The sequence below is a fragment of the Protopterus annectens genome, chromosome 1.part1 (assembly GCF_019279795.1).
Source record: "Protopterus annectens isolate FY-2018-M chromosome 1.part1, PAN1.0, whole genome shotgun sequence".
Classification (NCBI taxonomy): Eukaryota; Metazoa; Chordata; order Ceratodontiformes; family Protopteridae; genus Protopterus; species Protopterus annectens.
The window spans coordinates 1,455,031,269-1,455,055,360 of record NC_056726.1 but is presented as its reverse complement, the minus strand read 5'-3'; the positions used below and the strand labels follow the sequence as shown (position 1 = coordinate 1,455,055,360).

At 38.6% G+C, this 24,092-nt stretch overlaps 1 protein-coding gene across 1 annotated transcript in view; it reads right to left on the bottom strand.

Moving 5' to 3' along the window:
* Nucleotides 1-12,965, bottom strand: part of LOC122816388 (mannosyl-oligosaccharide 1,2-alpha-mannosidase IC-like) — a 674,580-nt gene extending 661,615 nt beyond the window's left edge. The window contains exon 1 of the mRNA XM_044089140.1: nucleotides 12,045-12,965. Coding sequence (XP_043945075.1) covers nucleotides 12,045-12,662 — 618 coding nt within the window. The 5' untranslated portion in view covers nucleotides 12,663-12,965. The remainder of the gene's footprint in view (nucleotides 1-12,044) is intronic.
* Nucleotides 12,966-24,092: the final 11,127 nt, after the last annotated feature.

The following is a 24,092-nucleotide window of genomic DNA, read 5'->3' as shown; positions in this document are numbered from 1 at the left end:
CACACACACACACACACACAGACACAGACACAGACACACACACACAGACACAGACACACACACACACACACACACACACACACACACACACACACACACACCATTCCCTTACTTGTGATTGCAGCTGTAAACTTCCCTTACTTGAAGCAGCAACTGTAAAAATCAAACTTCAAGCAAAATTTGATTTAAAGTTGTACAGGTGGGTGGACAGGACATCTGTACGACAACGCATGCACAATCACAGACGTGATGCGACAGGGCCAGGTCCCTTAGAAAACAGTGTTTTTTAAATTAAACTATTAAATGTGACAGTCCCAAAAATGGATCACCCCTCGGATGCCCTTAGAAAACAGTGTTTTTTTTAATTAAACTACTAAATGTGACAGTCCCAAACGTGAAAACTGCCGCCCCTCTTGAACCCCCCCCCCCAACTACGCCACTGAAGCCAGTACACTGTAAACAGGAACAGTGCAGTCATGTTCACATTCTTATTACATGTAGGAAAGCAGAGACACAAGAAACATTCAAAAACACTGTATGCTAAGAAACTGCTATTTATGCACATCACAGAATGCTGAAAAAAAATTGTTTGAAAAACATACTGAGGTGCAGGGTAAATACTGGGGAAATATCAGAGTATTCCAGTTTTCTGCCCCATGTCTCTCACCATTCTTATGAAACTGGGCAAAAGAGATTTGTGAAAACTTGCAGCTAGATATCTAAATTTTTATTGCCTGTCATACAGACACTAATCATCTGAAGGAAGAAAGGTGTAAGCCCCTGTCATGTGTGGCTACGACAAAATGAAAGGTCTAAGTCCCTGGCATGTGTGGCTACATGCCTGTGAACTCAGTGAAGTTGCACTTCATTCTGGTTTTAAAATCACATTTTTCTTGTGCAACCACCTATAACAGTCTGCAAAAATTTGTAAAATATAAAATGGCCAGGGTTTTGGACACAATTCCCCACTCAGGTGTAGTAGAAAAGCTAAATAAACTGGGAATAAACCTCTATCTCACCTGCAGGATTGCTAACTGGCTCACATACAGAATACAAATAATTAAAACAGGTGAAGTTTTACCTCCATGAAGAGACTAGTCACCAGTGCAGTCCCCCCGGGTTCTGTTCTGAGACCTTTCCTGTCTGGCATCTACTTTTCTGTAGTAAAAGCTTGTAACAAACGACTCTGGGTGATTATGTTTACAGATGACTGCAAGCTGGAAGCAGTCATTGAATCTCCAGGTGGCTTAGCCATCCTGCAGAAAGGTTTTTCTCAAATAAATAACTGGTGCCAAAATCATAGACTGAAACTAAATGCCAAAAAGTGTATTATTGTATCCCTTGGGAAGTCATCTACGTCAGGGAACTATCACATTGACAATATGCTCCTAAGAGCTGGCCCAGTTGTTTGGAACTCAACTTAGGAGCTTATGTGGACAATTACCTAATTTTTGATCAACATGATTCTATTGTTGTAAAGTCCTTCTATATTGCACAGCTTATAAAAAAACGTATTATGTCCAGATCTAGGGATGACATTGTTTCCCTTTACTCAGCCCTCATTAAGCCAGTCAGTGAATATAATGCCCCTGTATCTGTCCAGACACATGCAACAACTGGAACATCCACAGAGATACTTTACCAAAAGGATATGAGACATAAACAACATATTCAACTTGTACTGACACAAAGCCCTGTTACTATACTCACTATTCTATGAACTGCTAAGTCATCACCTGAGATTGGCATACAAAGCATCCTCTGAACCATTACTGATGGATTTACTGCACATCAGCAAGTCAAAAGGCATCAGAAATGCTCAAGTCTAGGCATCTAAACCTCCTCTGCAACATCAACACAATGGTCTGGAGGGGCAGGTGTACCTCGCAGAAGATACCATTGCTGTGGAGTAGACTCCCCATCCATCCACATAAAACAAAGTTCATCCTTGTCCATATTCAAGCACAACTTAAATCTATGGAGGGGAAGCAGAAAAGTTACCCCAGGACTATCCCCTGTTCTGTGCATGGGTCCTCTCAAATTATCTGTGGTATGATCCCAGTTATTCTCATTAGGGGTAATATTTAATAATTATCGACCACTGGATGGACAAGGCCAATCTGTAACTAAATGGGATAGGTTACTTCGAGCAGAAAAAGGGAAATTGTGTAGGCTTAAAATGGTCCACAAGCGCAGCTAGCCTAGTACTTACATGTGAACCTATAGAGTCTGCAGTTACTATACAACATTTAAAGCACCAAAAGGCACATGACACAACGTCTCTCTAACAAGTTCTACAATCCACCTCTGTACACTTTTAGAGCCATGATACAGCTAGGATCAGTGGCCCAACATTCTCCTCCCCTTCCTAGCTCTCTGTTCCTCATCAACTAGACAGCAAGCTTGCAACAGATGCTTTTGCAAGGAATTGGCCAGCCTATATCCATACCCCCCCCCCCCCCAGTGATGGCATTAGGATGCTCAGGATATGCTGTGTCAGATATGTCTATTCATTGAATGACTAGAGGATAAGAGCTTGGGCAAGAATCCCATAATCTGTGTCAGACACTCAGGGAATTATTTTAATGTACTATGTCTTGACATCAGTTTTGGCCTATGTTACTGCTTATACACATATAGTCTACTGAGGGCATCAGTCAGCCTTGCACAGCTATATGAAGATCTACAGTCCTACACATCAACCCATTCAAAACTACATCTTTTCTACCATCCAAAAGTGAAGCTTGCCAAACCACTCAAAGTGCACTGTACCACACTGATTGCTACAATGAATTGTATTCGGTGTAATAAAGCATGGCCACTAAAAGTCCATTACAAGCAACATTTACAGGGGATTTACTTATAGAGGTTCATTGATTGAATCATTCATTCATTCATTTTTTGTACTTATTTTATCCCATTCAGGGTCACAGGAGAGTTATAGTTTACTGTGACACTCATTGGGCATTAAGGCAGAGAACCTGTTCTGGGCAGGACACCAGACCATCACCAGACACACATGCACACTCACTGTCAGACTGGGTGCATACATATTGGTGATTTGAAGGATAGCTAATTTGCCAACAACTGGCCTTTGGAGCACAGAAGGAAACCAGACCACCCAAAAAAAAGACATGGACACAGGAAGAACAAACTCAGTACCCTGCAAAGGTGAAACCTTGCATCAGAGAACTGTATGCAACTGTCATGTAGATATACAATACTGAAAATTAAATACAGTTTTGTTAGCTGCATAGACCTTAGGTTGAAATATCATTGCAAAATCTTTGTGTCAAACTGACATCACCTATATATACCGATTTCACAAAGCTTATGGAAATTAATTATTTAAAAAACTGTGTCAGGCATAGTTAAAATTGTCACCAAAACTCTGAAAGCAGGATATAGTTAAGTTTTATCTCATATATCTAGTGACACAGTAACATCTGAGTAGTTATGAATGCCATCATCCAATAACCAGCCAAGAAAAAAAAAAAAGCAAACAAATGAAGGAATCCACAGCCAGTCAGCCAGAAGTAAATCCAGGGACACACAATGGAGTAAATTCCAAAAAGACACAGATTGTGTCTTTTTGGAATTTATTCCTGTGTGTCCCTGGATTTACTTCTGGCTGACTGGCTGTGGATTCCTTCATTTGAATGCCGTCATCTCACCCTGAATATTATTAAAGTGCAGGCAGAGCCTTACATCAAATTAGCCAATATAAGTTTGGGTCCCACTCTTTCTTAGTTTTATGACAGGTGTATTTGTATACCTTTCAACATCTTACCCCAAGAAATCTGAACAAAGCTCAACATAATGGGGGACAAAGACCCAAAAATAAGGGCAGATTTTAAACATTGCTCTTACAAACTTAGAAAGTAGCTCGAATAACAAGGTTTGTGTTAAAAATACATTTAGTGTATGCCATTATTTGGTATTTAATTCCTCGGATTATCCCAGTGATTTGCCAGAAAACCACAAATTTAATGAGGAACGGTCCAAAATTTTGAGGCAAAAATCTGAGCATTCTGTGAAAAACTGGACAGTTGAGAGGTATATGTCTTGCAATGCATATTTGTTCTATAACCTTTTACTAAATGTTGGTTGTTGTTGTTATTTCAGCTTTTCCCGGTTAGGGGTTGCCACAGCGGGACTCTGGTCCGCTAATGATTGGCAGTAGATTTTCATGAATGCCGAAGTACCAGCTCGACGTTCAACCTTCAACAAAGGCACGCCCATTTACGCATGTCTTTCGAACGCCCACCCAACCACGGGGAGGACATGCAGACTGTTCTATAACCTTTTACTTAATGCTGGTATATTAATGATAAACAGTAACAGAAGAATAGGTTATGAGGGGAAATAATATGATATTCGTCCATCCACAATCCCTTTTCCTATTTTTGCACAGTAGAAATCTCCTCTTGAGAGACTGACCTAGTAAAAATTGTAAGTAGAAACTGTAAATAATGGATTTTCACTTGTGTTTTGATGGTGTGAACTAATACTTATGAAAGATGGCAGGGACAAAATCTCTCATATGGAGGATTCAGGGACTTTGCCCCCATGGAATATTTGTGTTTGACCTTATTTGGGTCACAGTCGCTATGGTCTAATATTTTGTGTTGCATATCTAACATGATGACACCTCGCCCTGTAGGTAGCACTCATCATGGCTGTTGCAGTTTCTTCAATATCATTTTTTCCATTTATATTTCTTTTATTCCCATCAAGACTTGCTCTTTAATCTGAGTGTTCACCAACCAGGATATACCAAATGAGTTCTCTTCCTCTTTACCCTACTGAAACAGGCTATGGGGAAGCATTCCCCTTAACCTCTTAGTGCAAGAAATCTGGACAAAACCCGACAAAATGGGGGGACAAAAGTCCAAAAATAGGAACGTTTTAAATATTGCATTTATAAACTCAGAAAGTTGCTAGAGTAACATGGTGTGTTTAAACATACATTTTCTGAAGGATTTGAAGTTTGAAATCATATGTCATTATTTAGTGATTTCAATCCACAGGTCATCCCAGTGATTTGCCAGAAAACCACACATTTTATGGGGAACAGACCAAAAATATGAGCCAAAAATCTGGACAGTTCAGAGGTATGTGGGGAAGTGGTTCAAACAGGGTGACAGTGGAGTCATCTGCCTACTGGACATGCTGTGAGTCACCACAAAGGTAAATTATGTTTTTACAAATACTGTAAACAGCAAAGGGCCAAATACTGAGCTAAGTGACAATCCAAACTCCACTGGGAAAAAAATTAAGAGATGGTCATACCATTCAAGTTATCATCCGATAACAGCTGCTCTCAGCACAGCAGTGCTATGATGTCATTAACTACAGCTAGCAATGCAATGTAATGCAGTTTGCACCCTATTATGTACTGCTGCCAAACTGGTGATCAGTGGTGATTTGTCAAGCAAAGAAAATTGAGTGCTCTAACGTACTGTGCAAGGCTGATAGGTCAACCCGTGCTACTTGTAATGCTAATTCGTACTCTGCTGTATTAAAGTATAATGAACTAAAGCTATATTTTGCATAGATTAATAATATGTTTGTGATTGAAGCTTTTCGCCATTGGCTTGCTCTCTTTTTATTTATTTTTATTTTATTTAACATTTGTTTACCGGGAAAGTCCGACTGAACACAAGTCCTTTTTCAGTGGAGGCCCGGGGAGAAAAGCTCCATGGGTAACAGTAAATTTTAATGCACAAATTACAATAATCAATAAAGTTTAACATAAAATGTAATATACATAAAAAAATACAAATTTGTTACATTGTGACAACAAAACCTAGGCTTTGAACATAGCGAGTACTATTTGTAAAGTATGACTTATGTCAAGATACAGGCCGGTAGGAATAAAAGGTTAAACAAAGGAGAAGAACTTGGATATGGTTGGGGTATATTGTGATGTATCAGAGAATTCTCGAGGAGTTAGTACAGGAGCATAACCACTTTTACAGCCTTTACAATGAAAGTAAACAAAGACAAAGTCCGGCTTTCACTGTACCCTAATGAGAAGTTGCCACTAGAATCTAATATTCAACTTATTCTCTACCTCTCTAATGATGTTTTATATTTTCATAGTTACTTTACTTAACTCCTCTGCTTTTATTTGTTAAATCCACAATAATTCTGTGGAGGACATTACATGCATGTACAACCATTTCAGTGGCAAAGTGTTTCCGTAATCCTTTCTGACTCCTCATCTATGTCAAATCACTTCCACTTGTTATATGCAAGTTCTCCTAAAGCTGTTTCCATGCAGAAATCATTGTCTTAACATATCCAAATTTTCTAGCATGTCTTTTCCCTTCCTTGTTTCTCCTTCTGAGTGCATGCCTGTTAATCTACACAATGCTGATACACAGATTTCCTGCTAACTTGGTTTAGATTTCTCCCTTGCAGTATAATCCTATCTGACCCTCCCTTCACAACACAACATTGTATTAAGGAAGACATAACAAATGCTAGGCAATATGATGACGTTAGACACCATCTTACTGTGAATTATTCTATGCCTAACAAATGATGTTCATGTATTTTTAGGCATCAGCGCTTTGAAAACTATGACCTACTAACAAGCTTTGTCATGCAGTCCCTTGGTTTGATTCCTCAGCTTTTCACTAGTAGAGCGTGTCATTCTGGGAAAATTACATACCTATGGCAGTGCGTGTGCCTAGTGGATTTTACCCAATTAATAAATTAACAAAATAACAAATACATAAAAATGACTATACAAGCATTGCATATGTAGACTATTTGACTTGCACTGACTGGTGTGAATCTACCTTTATTTAGTTGTGTCCCACATTATTTTCATATGTACCTGGGTCACTGCAAAAACGTATTTAATCAGCCCAAACACACAGTCAGCAAATGTTTACTATACAAATATTTTCTCATATAACACTTCTGTGGCAGACCTTGTACTTTCTGGCTAGACCTCCTCTAAACAGTTTTAACCTCTTCCGTTTTGTTTATGTCTAGCAAAAATGGGGCTTTCAGAACTGAAAAAGTAGTCAAAAGTGGAGTCATATAAATTGCTTGATCAGAGGAATTAAAAAGCCCCTTTTTCAGCAGGTAGTGTTTTTCTCTGGATTTTTCAGGAGTCTGCTAGCTTTACTTACCATATTTTTCAAAATGCTTTTCAGCTTGCAAGATGTCCAAAATAAACACCCCAAGGTCTCCTTCCACATTTGCTGCTGAGAACACTTCACCCTGTCAAAAGTGAGTGTGTTTCTGTGCAGTTCTCTTTCCATGGTGTATATCTATACATTAAATCTAATTTTCTAGAATTCAGTGTATTCCTGCAGTATGGCTTAGTCCATTCACACCCTCTACATACCTTCTGTGTATTCATCCATTGCAAAATCTTAGGACAATCTGTAAAGGGACTCACCTCTCCTTCCCTTCAGCCCCTCTGCAATGCCACTTAAGGAAATATAAACGAGGATGAGTTGCAGCCACTTACCCCTGCAGAAGCCTAATAATAACTGTCCCTTCTACGCTGCAGACCCCACTTACCATCAGTCCTTGTCATCTGCTATGTAGGTACATTTATGCTAGCATTACTGTCTTGCAAACCACTTGTAAGTGAATTAACATTTATTAATTTTTTGTCAAGCACCATGTCAGACACTTTTCTGAAGTCTAAGCAACCCTACTCTGGCTTCTATTTCTGATAAAGATTTTAAATAAACCACCTTTTCCTGTCATGAGCTATCAATTCCCTTAGACTATGGGTATGAATGCTATATGGTCCTACTGCCCAATGTATCATTAATGTTAAAAATGTCATGATGACTACTCTTTGTAACTGTTACATCAGCTCCCTCATCAGGAGTACACCTGATGTGTGATATATTTGACTCCACATCACTGTCTTCATTCCTAGACTAGAATATGCAAGGTCTCCTCTGGCATCAAAATCCTCTTCTAATAAACAAATATGTAAAATCTCTGTGAACAAAATATTTAACATTATTAGCATGCCCAGTGGTACACGTCATCACCATCTACCACAGCCACATGGCCAGATGTCTGAAAGTTTAGTGCCTTGAAATAAGGCTGCAAGCTGCTACTAAGCTTCATCCTACAGTCCTGGGTTTGATTTTTTTTCACCTTCCATTTGCATACTGGGTGATTTTGAGCACGACAATTAATCCGACAGTACTCCTGGATGTCCATTGAAAAGCAGCTCCACCCAGTTAACATCTATAAATAAATGCATAAAAATATTTTAGATACCTTAAAATTTAGGTTACTGCAGCTACACCACTGCCCACCTTTAGTATGTAAATTAGAAACGTCTTCAGATCACTGTCCACCGAGATCTGCAGAACAAGAAGTTCTAGCCTTAAGACAGCCCTGCTTGAACTTAATGAGGGAGACAACCTTTAGGACATGCTAGAATAACCTTCCAGCATACATTAGAAATGAACAGAACTTGCCAGAATTTTGAAGTATAAACCTTGGCTCTAGATGATTGTCACTGTTGAAGGGACAACCTGACCCCCATGTGCAAAATGGGAAAAGGGGTCGAGGATGGATGGATAGATAGACTGGAGTACCTTGCTTATTGCTACAAATGTCATGCTACAGGGATGGAAGAGCGCAATATGATTAGTTTTTAAAATGACTTTTAACTCTTGGTGCTTTTCTTGTTACAACTGTGGTAAAATGTACAAAAATCTTTAAACAACTTTTTTATGGTGATATTAAATAACCAAAATCAAACTTAAGAAATTATTATATGATGTTTGTATAGGATATGTGGTGCTAATAATGTATGCCTGCTATTGCAATAATATTATGTGTATGTAACTGAACAGCCTACACTGATGTCAAGCAGTTTCTTATGTTATACAGTGAATGCATTTTATAAATGTGCATTCTGGTTAGGGCTGTGGATGAAAAAGGTCTAAGGACCAGCTCAGTTACCAGTTTAACAAAAAATAAAAAATAAATAACCATTTCTCCTGAAAACGGCATATAAGTACCTGTCTAACATTTCTGCTTCTTCTTTCTCTCATTGTTTTCTCAAGTTCCTTTGTGTTTGTTATACTTCTATATATTTTGTGTATGTTTGTTTTCTTTTTTTTTCTTTTTTGTCCCTTCTGTAGCAAACCATCAGCTGCCACTGGTTAGACTGTCTTCCATCTCGGATGCTGGGAGCCCCCTCTGCACCCCACCCCGATGTAATGTGATATGTTTTTCCATTGCTTGAGGGAAGTAGAAGTCATCCCAGTGTAGAATCATTTCATGGGAAACAACATTTTTCTATACATTTGCTTCGTAATCTACTAATAAAAAGGTTTTATGACCCTTTCAAATTGTACTTGCTGTTTTATTTAATCTGAGCCTTTGGCTGTTAGATCACGTTTGCTGCCTTCTTCTGCCTCAGTAGGAGTTCCATATCTTCATCTTTCTGTGTTTTATTTCAGAAATGTTCTTCTCTTTTTCAAAATATTTTCATTCATAATCCCAATTTGAGGCCCATATAGTGTTTTTGTTCTCTTTACTAGAGTGGAACATTCATCCATCCATGGATACTCCTTGTAAAGGGACTAATTATTAGCTTAGTGGGGCTAGGCTAGTTGACACAGTGAATAAATAATAAATGAATAAATAAATATCGGGGACCATACAGTCTGGTGCTCCCTGCTGCTACCCCCACTTCAGAAGTTCCCTCTTCAGCCCCGATAGTACACTATTAGCCAGAACTGATTTTTTGCTTCCTTATGAGATGCAAATACTAAATGTTTCTGGTCTGCCTCATGTAAGGCATTAGAAGTTATTTTGTTTCTGGATACTTCTGAAGTAAAAGTGTTCCAGTTTTTATCTGACCTGCTCAGGTGCTCCTAAAATAAAGAAGTATAAATAGGCCTGCTCTAGATTGGTTGTCCTTTCTTTTTCGTGGTTAACTCTTAATGTTTCTTCTTTTCCTAATAAATAATCAGATTCAGTTTCTTTATTCACTTCATTGTTCAGGGAGATCTCTCTCTACTTACTTTCTTTCATGTGTAATTTGTATTTTGATACTCTGACATCCCACTTAGGATTCTCAGAATTCCATCTCAGGGACTGCAAAAATGCCAACAAGTGTCTCATTTTCCTTGAGGCTGTGTTTCGAGTGCTGGGGACCAAATTAATGTTTTGAAAATGAAATATTTACTATGGCAGTCAAACGTGCAAAAAAATGTTCCTTGTCAAACTCTATTCACCAGACTACAGTACCTTAAGATGCACTGTACCAGAAACGATAAGGATTCTGAAAGAAAACAGAAAATAATTTAAAAAATAATAAGTATGACTTCCTTATGGTACTGGCCTTCTTATAAACTACTAGCATAGTAGCAGTGATAGGACTGTGTTTATTTCCTGATGGGCCATGAAACTTCTGTAGGAAGTGTAGGAGACAATGCAGTTTCTTTTCCTCACAAATCACCTATTTTGTCTTTGAAGAATGAAAATTAGTAATACTAGTACCCTAAAGGTGATCTTTTTTAAAGCCTGCATTTCCTCGCTGTTTTCCATGAACTGCAGCTTACTCAGAGTATTGTCAAAGACTTGTGTCTGACATTCCTACCACACCTCAGTTCCGACTCAAAATCAAAACATCAAAAAAAATCTCTAAATGGACCTTCAGACAAGAAGCTAATAAAATCATGAAGCCCAAAAGCAGAAAAATGGATATGGTATCCTGAGGTCATTTTACTTTTTAACAAAGAAATGAGAAGAAACTAAATATTCAGCTGCCATTCCTGACCGATCAAAAAAGCTCCATGGCAGGTGAAAGAAAGTGCAAATGCTTCCACCCAAAATAAACTGCTATAGTAAACACGTACACTGCAGATAGCTAGAGGTATTTCTATATACAGCATATTTATTTAATTTAATGCATAGGCTGGCTATAGAAGTATACCTTGTCTTCTGCCATTTCTGTATGTTGAGTGCAATGTCACACTCGGGTCATGCAGTTACTCTGCATTACTTAATTTATTGCAGCCTGTACAGGTGTAAACTCACCCTTCCAAAACTATTTTAATACCAATTTTTCAGACACTTTACCGACTACTTTCCCCAGGTCATACCTGGCACTGGATTACATTCTTTTCTCTTTACTTCCGTAATAAAATAAATACTTGATGTGTGATTAAATACCAGTTTATTCCTTTGCAGTCTGAAGCAGAACAATTAATTTACCTTTATTGAAAACCATTCTCACTTACAATAAAATTAAGTAAAACAGTGTGTACATAGTGTATTCTGAATGTGTTCTAGGACAGTAATTTAGCTCAGTGATAATGCTGGTATTCACAAATGCCTGCATTTACTAACCCACCATTTATTTTTTAATCTTCTTAATACACACTTCATATAAACTAATAAGAAATTGTAGCTAAAATTAATATTATTACATTACAGTAAGAGAGCAACTTTAAAAAAAGTTTGTTACAAATACTATTAGCACTTCAAAGAACAAAATACTAAGGGAAGAGAGTTTTTCTGAAATTAGATCACAGAATAGGCAGCAGGTATGTCTTTCTGCAGTCCCTGCTGCCAGTGACTTATTATGGTACCCTGAGGTCATATTACTTATTAACAAAAAAAAAGAAACTAAATATTCAGCTGTCATTCTTGACATGTTTGAATTGTAAAATTCTCTCTTATTATCACACCACATTAACTTCTCTGTGCACCTACTAGATCAATAAACTCCTCTTCTCAGTCCAAACTGTGTTTACATGTGTTAAGGTTAGCTGCTCTCGCCTTATCTCTGTTCCCAAGTTCAGTTACCCTGTCAGCTGATGATGACCTTCCAGATTTCCGCTATTTATTAACCTATGTCATAACCAAAAGAAAGAAGAGAAAATACCGACATACAGCTACTAGCAGGGAGTAATATGTTAGAAAAAACAAATAAAAATGTACATTTGAAATCCCTGAAAATAGGCAATAATTGCATAAAATTACTTTAATATTGTTTTAGAACAGGAAAAAGGCAGAGTAAAAGATTTTACCTCTTTTACTTTCTCTCTTCTCTTCTGGGTCTCAGAGTCATGTGGTTTACCCCCAGCAACTCCCAGAGGTGGATTACGCTGCCCTCTGTGAAATTCCTTATAATCAAGCCCCCCAGCAGATATCCATTTATTCTGATGAGCAGTAGTTGTGGCCTCCATTGCTTGCAGTTGATCAGTGTCACTCCATGGTGCCTGAGACTGTCCCTGTGCATTTCGCTCCCTGGAAGTGGCATCCCCCTGTGTGGAAAGAGTTTGGTCACCTTTCACATTCAGCTGTCCATCTTTCCCAAATATTCGCTGACCTGTTTGCCTTCCCTCGGTCCCTCCATCTCCTGTTTGGTGCACAGAAGAGCCTTTTAACTTTTCATGTTTTTTAACCACTGTCTCCTCTGATTTCTTAATTACCCGTTTGCTTGTCTTCTCTAAGTCACTGTCCAACTTTTGGCTTTCAGCCTGGGGTAAAAAAATCCTTTTCAATCGAGCCGAATCAGGCAGAAAGAAAATTGCTCCAATGCAAAAGGTAACAAATGCAGATAAAAATAATAAAAATATGAATTTCTGAGAGAGACGAAGCCCAAACGTAGATGCGGGCATGACAAATAACTTTCGGAGGAACATAACTTAATCAGACTGAAGGAAATGATTTATCTCCCGAGCTTCTCAAAGAGTTCTGATTCACCTTTCATAATAAGTCCATCAAGTACCACATTAAAGAGCACTGTGATTGTCTAATTCGTGGATTGTCATCTTATTAAAAGCTGAATGTGGAACGGCAGTGTTCTCCAAATAAAGCCTGTAATGTTAAGAATGACATTTCATCAGATTCATAAACTAAGAGTGAGCTGTAAAGAAACTAGTTAATTCCACACAGTCTGGAACCTGGATACCTATTACAGGCTGTACATATGAGACAAGCTGCTACTACAGAACACAAACAGGACAGCAGGAGGAGTCGCAGTGAAATGCCAGAGTGAAGAGATTTACCTGATATGATGGTTTCCCTTTGAGTAGCAAGGCAAATGATGTTTAAGCAGAAAAATTCAGCAGCCTGTTACATCAAAAATATGTAACCAAGACTCTGCAAGCTAATATTCTGTGGTCTACACCTATATAATCTAAAAGCAATAACATAAAGCTACTTCCTGCAAAAAGCACTTCTAAACAGCTCTGCGTTTATAGTTCTCTGCTCCCACTCCCCTCCCCCAGATTCAATACAAGCAAACACTACTTTAGCTGATGGATGCTGGTCATGTTAGGTGCTCAGCTGTTCATAATTCACAGGTTAGTTGCCCTCATGCATAGAAAAGCAAACTGGAATTGCAGGATAGCATTTATTGCATGTAAGAACTGAGCATAATCCTTAGCTCTCCCAAACTCTGTGCATGTGGGGAGAGTTCACAGACTCTTCCTTTTCTGACATCAGCTCCCCAAAGTCTCTACAAACTGTAGTTCCCAGCTCTGAGTTCTTGAATTTGTTCTGCAGATTGACTACATATTCTAATGGCATTTATTGTTAGCTGAACTCTCCAAAAAAAAAAAAAAATCTGTGTACACACAGGCACTTTTAGGCACAGCTTGGTGTTTTCTTCCCTTGTCCCCAGACTAGGTGTATGTTATTTTTTTTTTTTTTAAAGCGTACTGCTTCTGGGTGGAAGAAATGGTGTTTACTGCCCTTTTTTAGTGATGATTTACAGCATTTGAGGAAGTTCACTACTTAACATTTATAGTTCTGTGTATCCAAAGCTTAAACCTACATCTGACGTGACGTGGGTGTTTTCACTACAAACATCTGATGTGATGTGGGTGTTTTTACTTCTACTCCCTCACACTCTCAGGGTATCTTCCGATTCACACAAACTGCATTCCTTTCACACATCTCAGACTTTTGTCTGTCTACACCTAGAACCTCTGCATCCAGTTAAGTTCCCACAGCTTTGCATTGTATGAGCCTCTGCTGTTGAACTTCAGTACATGCAGCATATTCACTCAAGCAACTGCACAGAATGACAGTAGGACTCCAGATACTCATCTTATCAATCGTACCATAACAACCTCTCCCTGCTGTCCTGTTTCCAAAATTGTTCTTAACAATCCTGCAGTGTAACATGACAGTTAAGGTCCTCAAATAAAATGTTCACCTTTTCCAACAGATCTGTTGCAGCATCTTCAGGGCAGAGTTACAGGTTTCTTTTTCCCAGCAAAAGCATTGCATAATTGACATATTTTCCTCTACTGAGATTGCATAGGTATCCTTGTATATACATCCTTCCCCACAAATTCCTCAGCTGCTCCACTTTCAGTTCATGTTGCCGCTGTGTGTGTGTGCGCGTGTGAACTTCCTGTTGCAAATGCAATGTTATCTGGATAGCTGAAGAAAAGACAAGAGGCCTGCAGTTTGGGAAAATCATTTTTTTCCCTTCTCATAGCTTGTAATTCTGGCTTTAGCACGCCACACACTGGGGATTCCCTGCCTAACTCACACTCCTCCATGCCTACCTAAGAAGAGCCTTCAGTTACTATGGCAACTGTGGCCCCCTGCTGGTCAACAATAAGAACACATTCAATAGTGTCGAGACAAAACAGATCAGAAACTTGCATTCAAGCTGAACACGGTGCTAACAGGTAAAGAAAGCTTCTAAAAGAAAAATCTACTTAGAGAAAATCAGTTGTCAGTGCAGAGTGCAAAGATCTTTATATAGGTGGTTAACTCTTTGTACTAACTATTATTAATTGACAAAGAAGTATCAACTGTTTTCTTAGTCAAGGTATGCCTGTTGCTACACATAAACATAAACTTCACATCAATCCATAGCTGCAGGTTTGCAATAGCGTCAGGGGGTATAAAGGCAGTTAAGTTGCTCAGTCAAGGTATCTTATACAGTGAAGATGGTACCAACTAATCTTTTCCAGTAGTTGAAAATACCATCATAACTTCAGGAAAAAGCTCCCTGACTGTACCCACTATGACCTGGGTTCGTGTCCCAAGCGAGCATGAAATCCACAGGACTGCTTTAGAAAGAAGAATTTAGCTGAAGTTGACATAGTGTGGATAGGGCAGGTGTCCATGTGTCTCATGTGTACTTTCCATTTAGATCCCAGGGAGCCAACACAGAGCAGGGACCAGTAACAAGGAGTACCTTACCAGACACCTGCAGCAACTGGAAAGACCCCAAAAGTACCTCACCAAGAGGATCAAAGGGCTCAAACAGATGCCATATGCTGCCCGGTTAAAGAAACTCCAGCTCTACTCAGTGGCATACCGCCTGTTCAGAGGTGATTTGTGCCTGACGTATAAAGCCATGTCCAACCCGGAATTAATGGACATGCTGCACCTCAGAAAATCCAAATCCCATCGAGCTACTCGCTCGAGAGACTTGAACCTCAGCACTGAAATAAATAGGACATGCTGGAGGGACAGATTCATAACCCAGAGGCTCCCTTCACTCTGGAATAAAATCCCAGTCCAGGTTAGGCAGAGTCCCTCATTGACTCTCTTCAAGAGGAATCTTGATGAGTGGATGGGAGATCGTAGGTTTACCCTGGGTATCACTTCTGTGTCACTGTTAGACAGAGGCACAGTATACTAACCTCGAAAAAGGGCATAGCAAAATAAATTTAAAATGGGTGGCGAAAGTCAAACACATTCTGGCTAGGCTTATAAATGCCCTAGGGCAGATAGCCTAGTATGAACCTATGAACCTATCTGATAGTTGTCCTACACTGGGGCTGATGCAGCAGGCAGTATGCATGTGCAGCCCCAGCAGCGATGTACTGCAAAACTGTGCTTGCATGGGCAAATGCATCTCATAATAAAAATCATTCCTCATGTTGCAGTATTTTATTTGTTGAAGGATTGCATTTTGTAACTGAGCACAATCTGCATAGTTCCATAGAACAAATTTCTGACTGTACATGCAATATATATATATATATATATATATATGTAAAAGATTACAATTTATTTTTAACGTTTATTACATTTATAACCGAGGAATTATCACTGTATAACCAGTTTGATTCATGCAAACACACACAGACACACACAAATACACAAACACACAACTGTGTACACACAGTTAATGAAATGAATCTTACCAGAGCACCTAATAAATTATTGTCATCACTGTCCACCTAAAATAACAGAATTCACTATGTTCTGTAAAGTATAATCTGTTAGTAATATCCCTGATCGTATAACTATGATGTAAACGTGTATTTACTGTTAACTAATGTCTTCCTGCAATTCAATTAATAATATAGTACCCTATTATTGTAGGTATGCAGTAAAATACTTATTGCACAGATACTAGGATAGTGAAGCTGATGTATCGTTTGAGTTAGCTGTAAGATGGTGATCATTATGTAGGTGTTCTAATATAATAACATAGTTAAATCTTTTTTTTCCCAGAAGTAACACAATAACAACTTTTGTCATCTTAGCATTGCAACAATGCTAGGTCACAGGCACAAATTTGCTTTATTGTTTTTGATATATGTATCTATGTCAGGTTTGTACAAATGATTTCCATTTCAGAACGTCCAGGTCAAATCGTGTCCAACACAGTAGTACAGTAGATGGCATTGTTGTCTCAGAGCTCTGCAGCTTGTGTTTATCTTCATTCTGGACATTATTTATGTGGCATTTACAAGTTCTCCTCTTATCTTTGTGGGTTTTCTTCATGGTACTTTAGTTTCCTCTCACTTCCCAAAGGTGTTCTGGTTGTTTGGTCACTCTAAACTATATGTGTCAGTGTGGTTGAAATCATACCTTTCAAATGCCCAGATATTTGTAGGATGTGGAGATGATTGCTACATATTTTTGGTTTGCTCCTCATAAAATTTGGAATTTTCAGGTAAATTAGTGAGGACTGAAGTCACCAAACACATACATTTCCAGGCTTCATATCCTTCAGAAAATGCATGTTTACACATATCATATTACGCTAGCAACTTTCTAAGTTTGTAACAGCAATATTTAAAATTTGTCCCTATTTTTGAGCCTTTGACTCCCCCCACCCCCCACAAATCATTTTAGGCTTTGTCGAGATTTCTTGTGCTAGGACATTGAGAAGTACAGTTGAAACAGGTCTGTGTGGATCAGTTCACCTGCTTGATGAACTAAAGAATAAATAAACTGAGTACAGCCATGAGAGCTTGAAATCTCTAGCACACTTGCAGATATATTTACAAAATAGGAACAACAGAAAGTTTAATGTGTTCACTTGCTAACCAGGGAAACTCAGAGATATTGTCTCTTATGCCCAGTTGTGTTATTGTCCGGGCAGTTCATTACACAAGAACTTTCTTGCTAATCACTCTTTTATGCCAATAGAAGATCTGGTCATTATCATATCTCCATAAGGGCTAGGTCTAACTATGAAAATCTCATTAATCTAACATAAAACAGATCCATTATATTCAGTACTGTAGCAAGGCTAAAACAAGAGTCAGCAGACTGTGATATTCCCAGACTCCATTGGCTATGAAAATGAAAATATCTGCCCACTGAATTACCTGGATATTTGTCTCAATCTTGCACTATTTATGGAAGGACATATTTCACAACTCAGATACAAATTAATAAAGACGTAAATGTCTGCCTGCAGTAAGCAGGATTTCTGAGACCTGAAGTCTGTGCCATAAAAGGCAATAGTGTTGTGATGTCTGGAGAGTTTCTCCCCGGGTCTCCTCTGAAAATGGGCTCTGTCCCAGTCAGACTTTCTTGGTAAACAAATGTTAAATAAATAAATGCACATTCAGTGTGTAGAATAATCTGTGATGTGTTCATCCTACCAACTTATTAATTTAATTATTCTGAATTGGCTGTTTTCTGGACATTTGTCAGCAGAGGTGCACAGCAATCACAGAAACAAGATGACTCAGTTTATTTGCTAGTTATTCCCCTTTTCTCTCAGGCTGAGTAACTCCAAAATTAGTATATTTAAGTTTTTGGGTATGGGGTGAAGCTCCCAAAATGACCAAGTCATTGTTCCCAAAACTGAAGCTGTCAGAGGAATTTACATTCACTGAACAAAAGTGGATTATATAATTTTTATGGGTGTTTGTTGTTAAAATGAATTCTATACTGCCACGATACCAAGAATAAATGTGGATGAACATATTTTTTGTGAGTGTCTGTACTAAAAATGGAGCTTGCATTGTCATGATGCCAATATATGGGTTTCCTCTTATTTATGTCACCAAAAATGAATAACCCACCACTGCTCTGAAATACATTTCTTAGAGTTCATAGGTTCATAGGATGTTACTAGACTACTGATGCAAGGGTCTTTATAAGCCTAGCCGTTAAATCCCAGTATAATACTAAATGAGAGATCTCGTTTATGTCCAAGATTTTTCTAGCAAGGACTACCCATGTCCACAAGAGAAGCCGGCAATCCCCGCCAAGAATTTACAGTTTCCCATCCAATCATCCTGGTTGCACTTAAACAGGGTCATGGAGGTGCTCTGTTTGATATGACTTGGAAGCCTATTCCAGAGGAGTGGCAACCACTGAGAGATGTATCTATCTGTCCAGTGGGTCCTGTTTATGTCGCAGGCTAAATTGAGGTCCCTGGAACAGGTGACTCTAGTCCCATTTGACTTACAGATGTGCAGCATTTCCATCAGAGATAGCCCTATAAACCAGACATAAGTCACCTCTAAGTAGTCTATATGCTACTGAGTACAGTGACAGCGACTTCAGTCTGTCTGTATAAGATGTACTGGAGACCCTGAATTTTCTTAGTTAGAAATCTCTGAGATCTCTCAAGCTGCAGCAGGTGCCTGGTATGGTATGTACTAAATGGAGCATTATATTCAATAATAGGTCTGATGAGGGATGAATACTGGGGGGGTGATAACCTCTTTTGCTCTTGAGGCGATGCCTTTGCTAATCAGGTGAGTGAAGTAGAATGCCTTCCTCACCACAGTAGACATGTGGTGGTCAAAGTTTAGGCCACAGTCCACTTGTGTTCCCAGGTCTCTCACTGCTAAATTTGTATTTTGGTTATTATTGTTTATTTATAATCAGCAGGGACACTGTTTTTACCAAAGGGAATGATGATGCATTTTTTAGCATTTAGTTTAAAACCATGGCTTTGGCACCAATCATTGGTCTGTGTAAGCCCATTTTGAAGTATGCTGACATTATTAGGGGATTTAATGACAGAATCTAATTTTCAGTCATCCGCAGACTTGGTTATCCACAGCCCCCCTGTTTTGGCCTGGACTTCTGAGAAGTATATGCCAAACAAGTGGGGGCCCAGCACAGAACCTTACTGGTGACAGGTCTGCTGGCTGAGTGTTGTCGATCTATGAAGCAGTTTGCAATCCAGCTGATACATAGGGGTTCAAATTTAACTGGGTTAGTCTGTCAATGATGCTCGAATGTGGGATAGTGTTGAAGGCCTTGGTCAAGTCAAGACAGACTGTGTACACGTTTATTCCCTCATCTATGCCTCTGGTCACATTCTTGAAGAAGTCCACCAGGTGTAGCAGGCATGACCTGCTCTCAACAAAACTGAACTGGAACAGATCCAGGGATTAGAGGTCACCTATATCCTTATTTATGAGGTTCATGATGATTTGTTCCATTGCCTTACAGATGAATCTGGTTAAACTTATGGGTTTACAGTTACACGGGTCTGTTGCAGAGCCACCCTTATGGAGTGGGATAACAGTCGCTATTTTCCATTCAGTGGGGGCAAAGCCAGTACTCAGGTTGTGATTGAAGAGAGTGCCTAATGGAGTAGCTAGCTATTGTTTTAGAACATTAAGAACGCAGCCCGGAATGCCATCTGATCCCATGGAGGCTGCGGTGTTAGTCTTGGAGAGAGCGTTGAGGACTTGCTCTTTGGAGACGCATGAAGGAGGAGATAAAGAAGACATGGTCTGTGGTATGCTTTGGGGGGATAGGGGGTGAAATTTTCACCAAACCTGTCTGCTAGCAGGTTTGAAATTTACGGAGGGTCAGTATGTGCATGTGTGATGCCATCCACAATTAGTTCAGTACACATCTGAGTCCTACCTTTTAGGTTGCAGATGTAGCTGAAGAAAACCTTATGGTTAACCTTGGCTATGGTTGCTAAATTTTTCTCATGGTTGCTCTTTGAAAATTTTATGAGTTGTCTTATTTGCTTGTTTAGGCTGAGGAAGTTTCTCTTTCAGTTTGGGGATCTCAATTGTGTATTTTTAGACAGCAGCTTCTTTCGCTTATTGTATAATTTATTAATGCTAGACGTCCACCAGGATGGTTTATTTTTTGTTGAGGATCTTCCTTTAATCCTATCTGAAACTGCTGTGTCTATACATTTGTATAGATGTTTAGACAGGGCATTAGTGTCTACCTTAGTATAACCGTCAATGCCATCTGTGGAAATTGGATCTTGGAAGCCGATTATACCTTTCCTTAGGAGGGTATAGTTAGCCTTTGCAAAGTTTTTTAGCCTGACTTCTCCTTTGGGGTGTTCTGGTGCTATTGCTGCTTCAAAAATGACTGTATATTGTATAATTTATTAATGCTAGATGTCCACCAGGATGGTTTATTTTTTGTTGAGGATCTTGCTTTAATCCTATCTGAAACTGCTGTGTCTATACATTTGTATAGATGTTTAGACAGGGCATTAGTGTCTACCTTAGTATAACCGTCAATGCCATCTGTGGAAATTGGATCTCTTTAGTTTTTTTAGCCTGACTTCTCCTTTGGGGTGTTCTGGTGCTATTGCTGCTTCAAAAATGACTGTATATTGTATAATTTATTAATGCTAGACGTCCACCAGGATGGTTTATTTTTTGTTGAGGATCTTGCTTTAATCCTATCTGAAACGGCTGTGTCTATACATTTGTATAGATGTTTAGACAGAGCATTAGTATCTACCTTAGTATAACCATCAATGCCATCTGTGGAAATTGGATCTCTTTAGTTTTTTAGCCTGACTTCTCCATTGGGGTGTTCCGGTGCTATTGCTGCTTCAAAAATGACTGTATATTGTATAATTTATTAATGCTAGACGTCCACCAGGATGGTTTATTTTTTGTTGAGGATCTTGCTTTAATCCTATCTGAAACGGCTGTGTCTATACATTTGTATAGATGTTTAGACAGGGCATTAGTGTCTACCTTAGTATAATCGTCAATGCCATCTGTGGAAATTGGATCTTGGAAGCCGATTATACCTTTCCTTAGGAGGGTATAGTTAGCCTTTGCGAAGTTTTTTAGCCTGACTTCTCCTTTGGGGTGTTCTGGTGCTATTGCTGCTTCACAAATGACTGATTGATGGTTGAATTTAACCAGTGCATTTGAGTAAATTTTTTTTTTTTTTTGCTTTTGCACATGATCCCTTTTTGCACACGATCCCTTTTTGCACATGATCCCTTTTTGCACACGATCCCTATTAGTATGCACACGGCACCACAAGGCTATAACTGTCTGACCAATTTACCTTATGTAACTGCTATTGTAATGTTAATGAAAATGCACACAGCACCCTGCTTGTTCACACTTTACTATTGGAAAGGAACTGTTGTTAATTTAAATGGCCTGCTAGAACTAGTGTATTTAAAGGAAGTGAAAATGGTTGCTCACGGTTATGGAACATGTCTTTCTGAAGAAGTCTTGATAATAAATAAGACAAAAGCGCTAAAGTACTACAAGAGTTGTTGGTGTGATTTACTATTTTTTGAATGCTGTTATTGTCACAAAGTTCATTTCTTAGTTTATATATATATATATGGATTTACTTCAGAAGACTGAAAAGTCACAATCTCGAATTTTATAAGACTGAAGCCCAAAATACTGAAAACTCAAAATCCTGAATCCCAAAAGAGTGAAAACACACAGGATACAAATAATGACAATATTCCAGTACAAAGACACACATAAACACATACAAGACAAAGCATAGTAGTTTTCACCAAGTATAACCAGGAGGCAAGCCCCCTGCACCCTCTATGTGGGGGCCTGTGCCCTCCACACCTCCTACTACTTAAATATATAAACTCTGAGATTGCAGTCCACAGAAAAAAATGGCAAACATACCATCACATGTTTCATAACTGCCTGTTGTAACCTTAGTATTGTTCCCTTTTACCTTGCTATACTGCAGCATAACTCATGACAGTGTAGTGAAGTGCAATTGCAGATTTGATCTATTTAAGTATCAGGGGTTGGGGTGGTGCAGCCCCCCTGCTTATACTTGGTGGAAAGTAATATGGCTTGTGTTGTCTGCAGTCAGTATATGTATCCTGTGTGTTTTCAGTGTTTTGGGATAAAGGATTTTGAGTTTTCAGGATTTTGTGCTTCAGTTTTATGAAATTCGAGATTGTGACTTTTCAGTCTTCTGAAGTGAATCCATCTGTATATATGACATATATATATATATATATATATATATACATATATATAGACATATATATATATATATATATATATATATATATATATATATATATATATATATATATATATATATATATATATACATATATATAGACATATATATATATATATATATATATATATATATATATATATTCTTTCTTGACTGCTTTATAAGCCAGGACAAATGAAGTGAGATGAACAAATATAAGTAGTGTAGAAACTGTCAGGAACACTACTTAAGAACATTTAAATTAAAGAACAATATGGTTACAAAATATCAATTATGTTTGAAAATATTACATTTTTATTTATACATTCATGATCAAAGCACAAGATCAATAAAATTACAGCACTTGTTGACACCCATTAACAAGCAGAAAGTACAGCTGTGTAAGTCCTACTTACCTGTAAAAGAAGATGTTTGAATTTCACAATGCCTCAGTGGCATATGGGTTCTTTAACTGCACAAACCCACAATGGCAGCTTTCCAGAGCTCAGAATCCTCTCCATCGACTTTCAGTGACAGGGGATTGGCCAAGCCCCTCCCATCAGGGAAAGCCTACTGCTGTGTTAAGTAGTAGTGTGGCCATAAACCAACCATCACAAATAACCAAAGCCAACCAACAACACAACAGGGTTGGATACCATTGAACTATATACAAAATAAGGAGAATGAAGGCTGGGTGCTGCCACTGCGTCAGTGTGAAATTCCAACATCTGTTACAGGTAAGTAGGATTTATGCAACTGTATTATGTTCATCATTCACACTGCCTCAGTGGTATATGGGTGGTGTCCCAAAGGTCATCCTACCTGGAAAAAGGATAAGGATCCAGGTCCCCTGGAGAATGTTCCGCACAAAGCCTGCTCTAGAACTTGAGAAATAATCCAGTTTTTAGTGCTTTGTACAGGGATGAACAGAGGGCTAGGCTGCTGACTCTACAATGTTTCTATAGTCCAGTCCTTTCCAATATGCTACTGAAGAGGATAAGGCTCCAGTAGAATGTGCCTTAACCTGCCTGGAATAGATTTACCATGGTGGGAGTACCAAAAAACAATAGCAGAGGACAACCAATGAGCAGTCTTTTGCTTAGAGACAGGTTGATCCTTATTAGCCTCATAATAGGAAATAAAATAAAAGTTATTTACTTACTATAACAATAGATCAATCTTGTCTTCTTCCATCCTTCCTCAATGGATGGGTCTTTGGATCTGACCTCGGATCTGTCTTTGGCCACTCAAGATACTGGATCTCAAGCTCAGGCTCTTCCCTTTACCTATAACCCCCTGTAAAGCTGAACATTACTTCTGATCAAGCACATGCAGGTAATAACAAATAACAATAATGTTATAAAGGATTGGCCAATAGTTTATGAATGCTCAGAAACTGATCTAGAACAAAAAGTGCAACTGAAAGGCCTTAGAATAGGTCAGTCCAATCAAACCAGGATACAGGAACAAGTTCCATAATCAGGTATGGGGATAGGTGAGAGGGAAGCTGAGGAAGGATGGAAAATGAAAACACTGATCTATTATTATGAAAAGTAACTTTTATATCCGATATTTTCTCTTCCATGCATTCCTCAGTGGATCAGATAGAGTCACCAGCTAATATAAGCCTTTTGTGGATTCATGGAAGGATATTCAAGATGATGGCTGATGCTGTCATT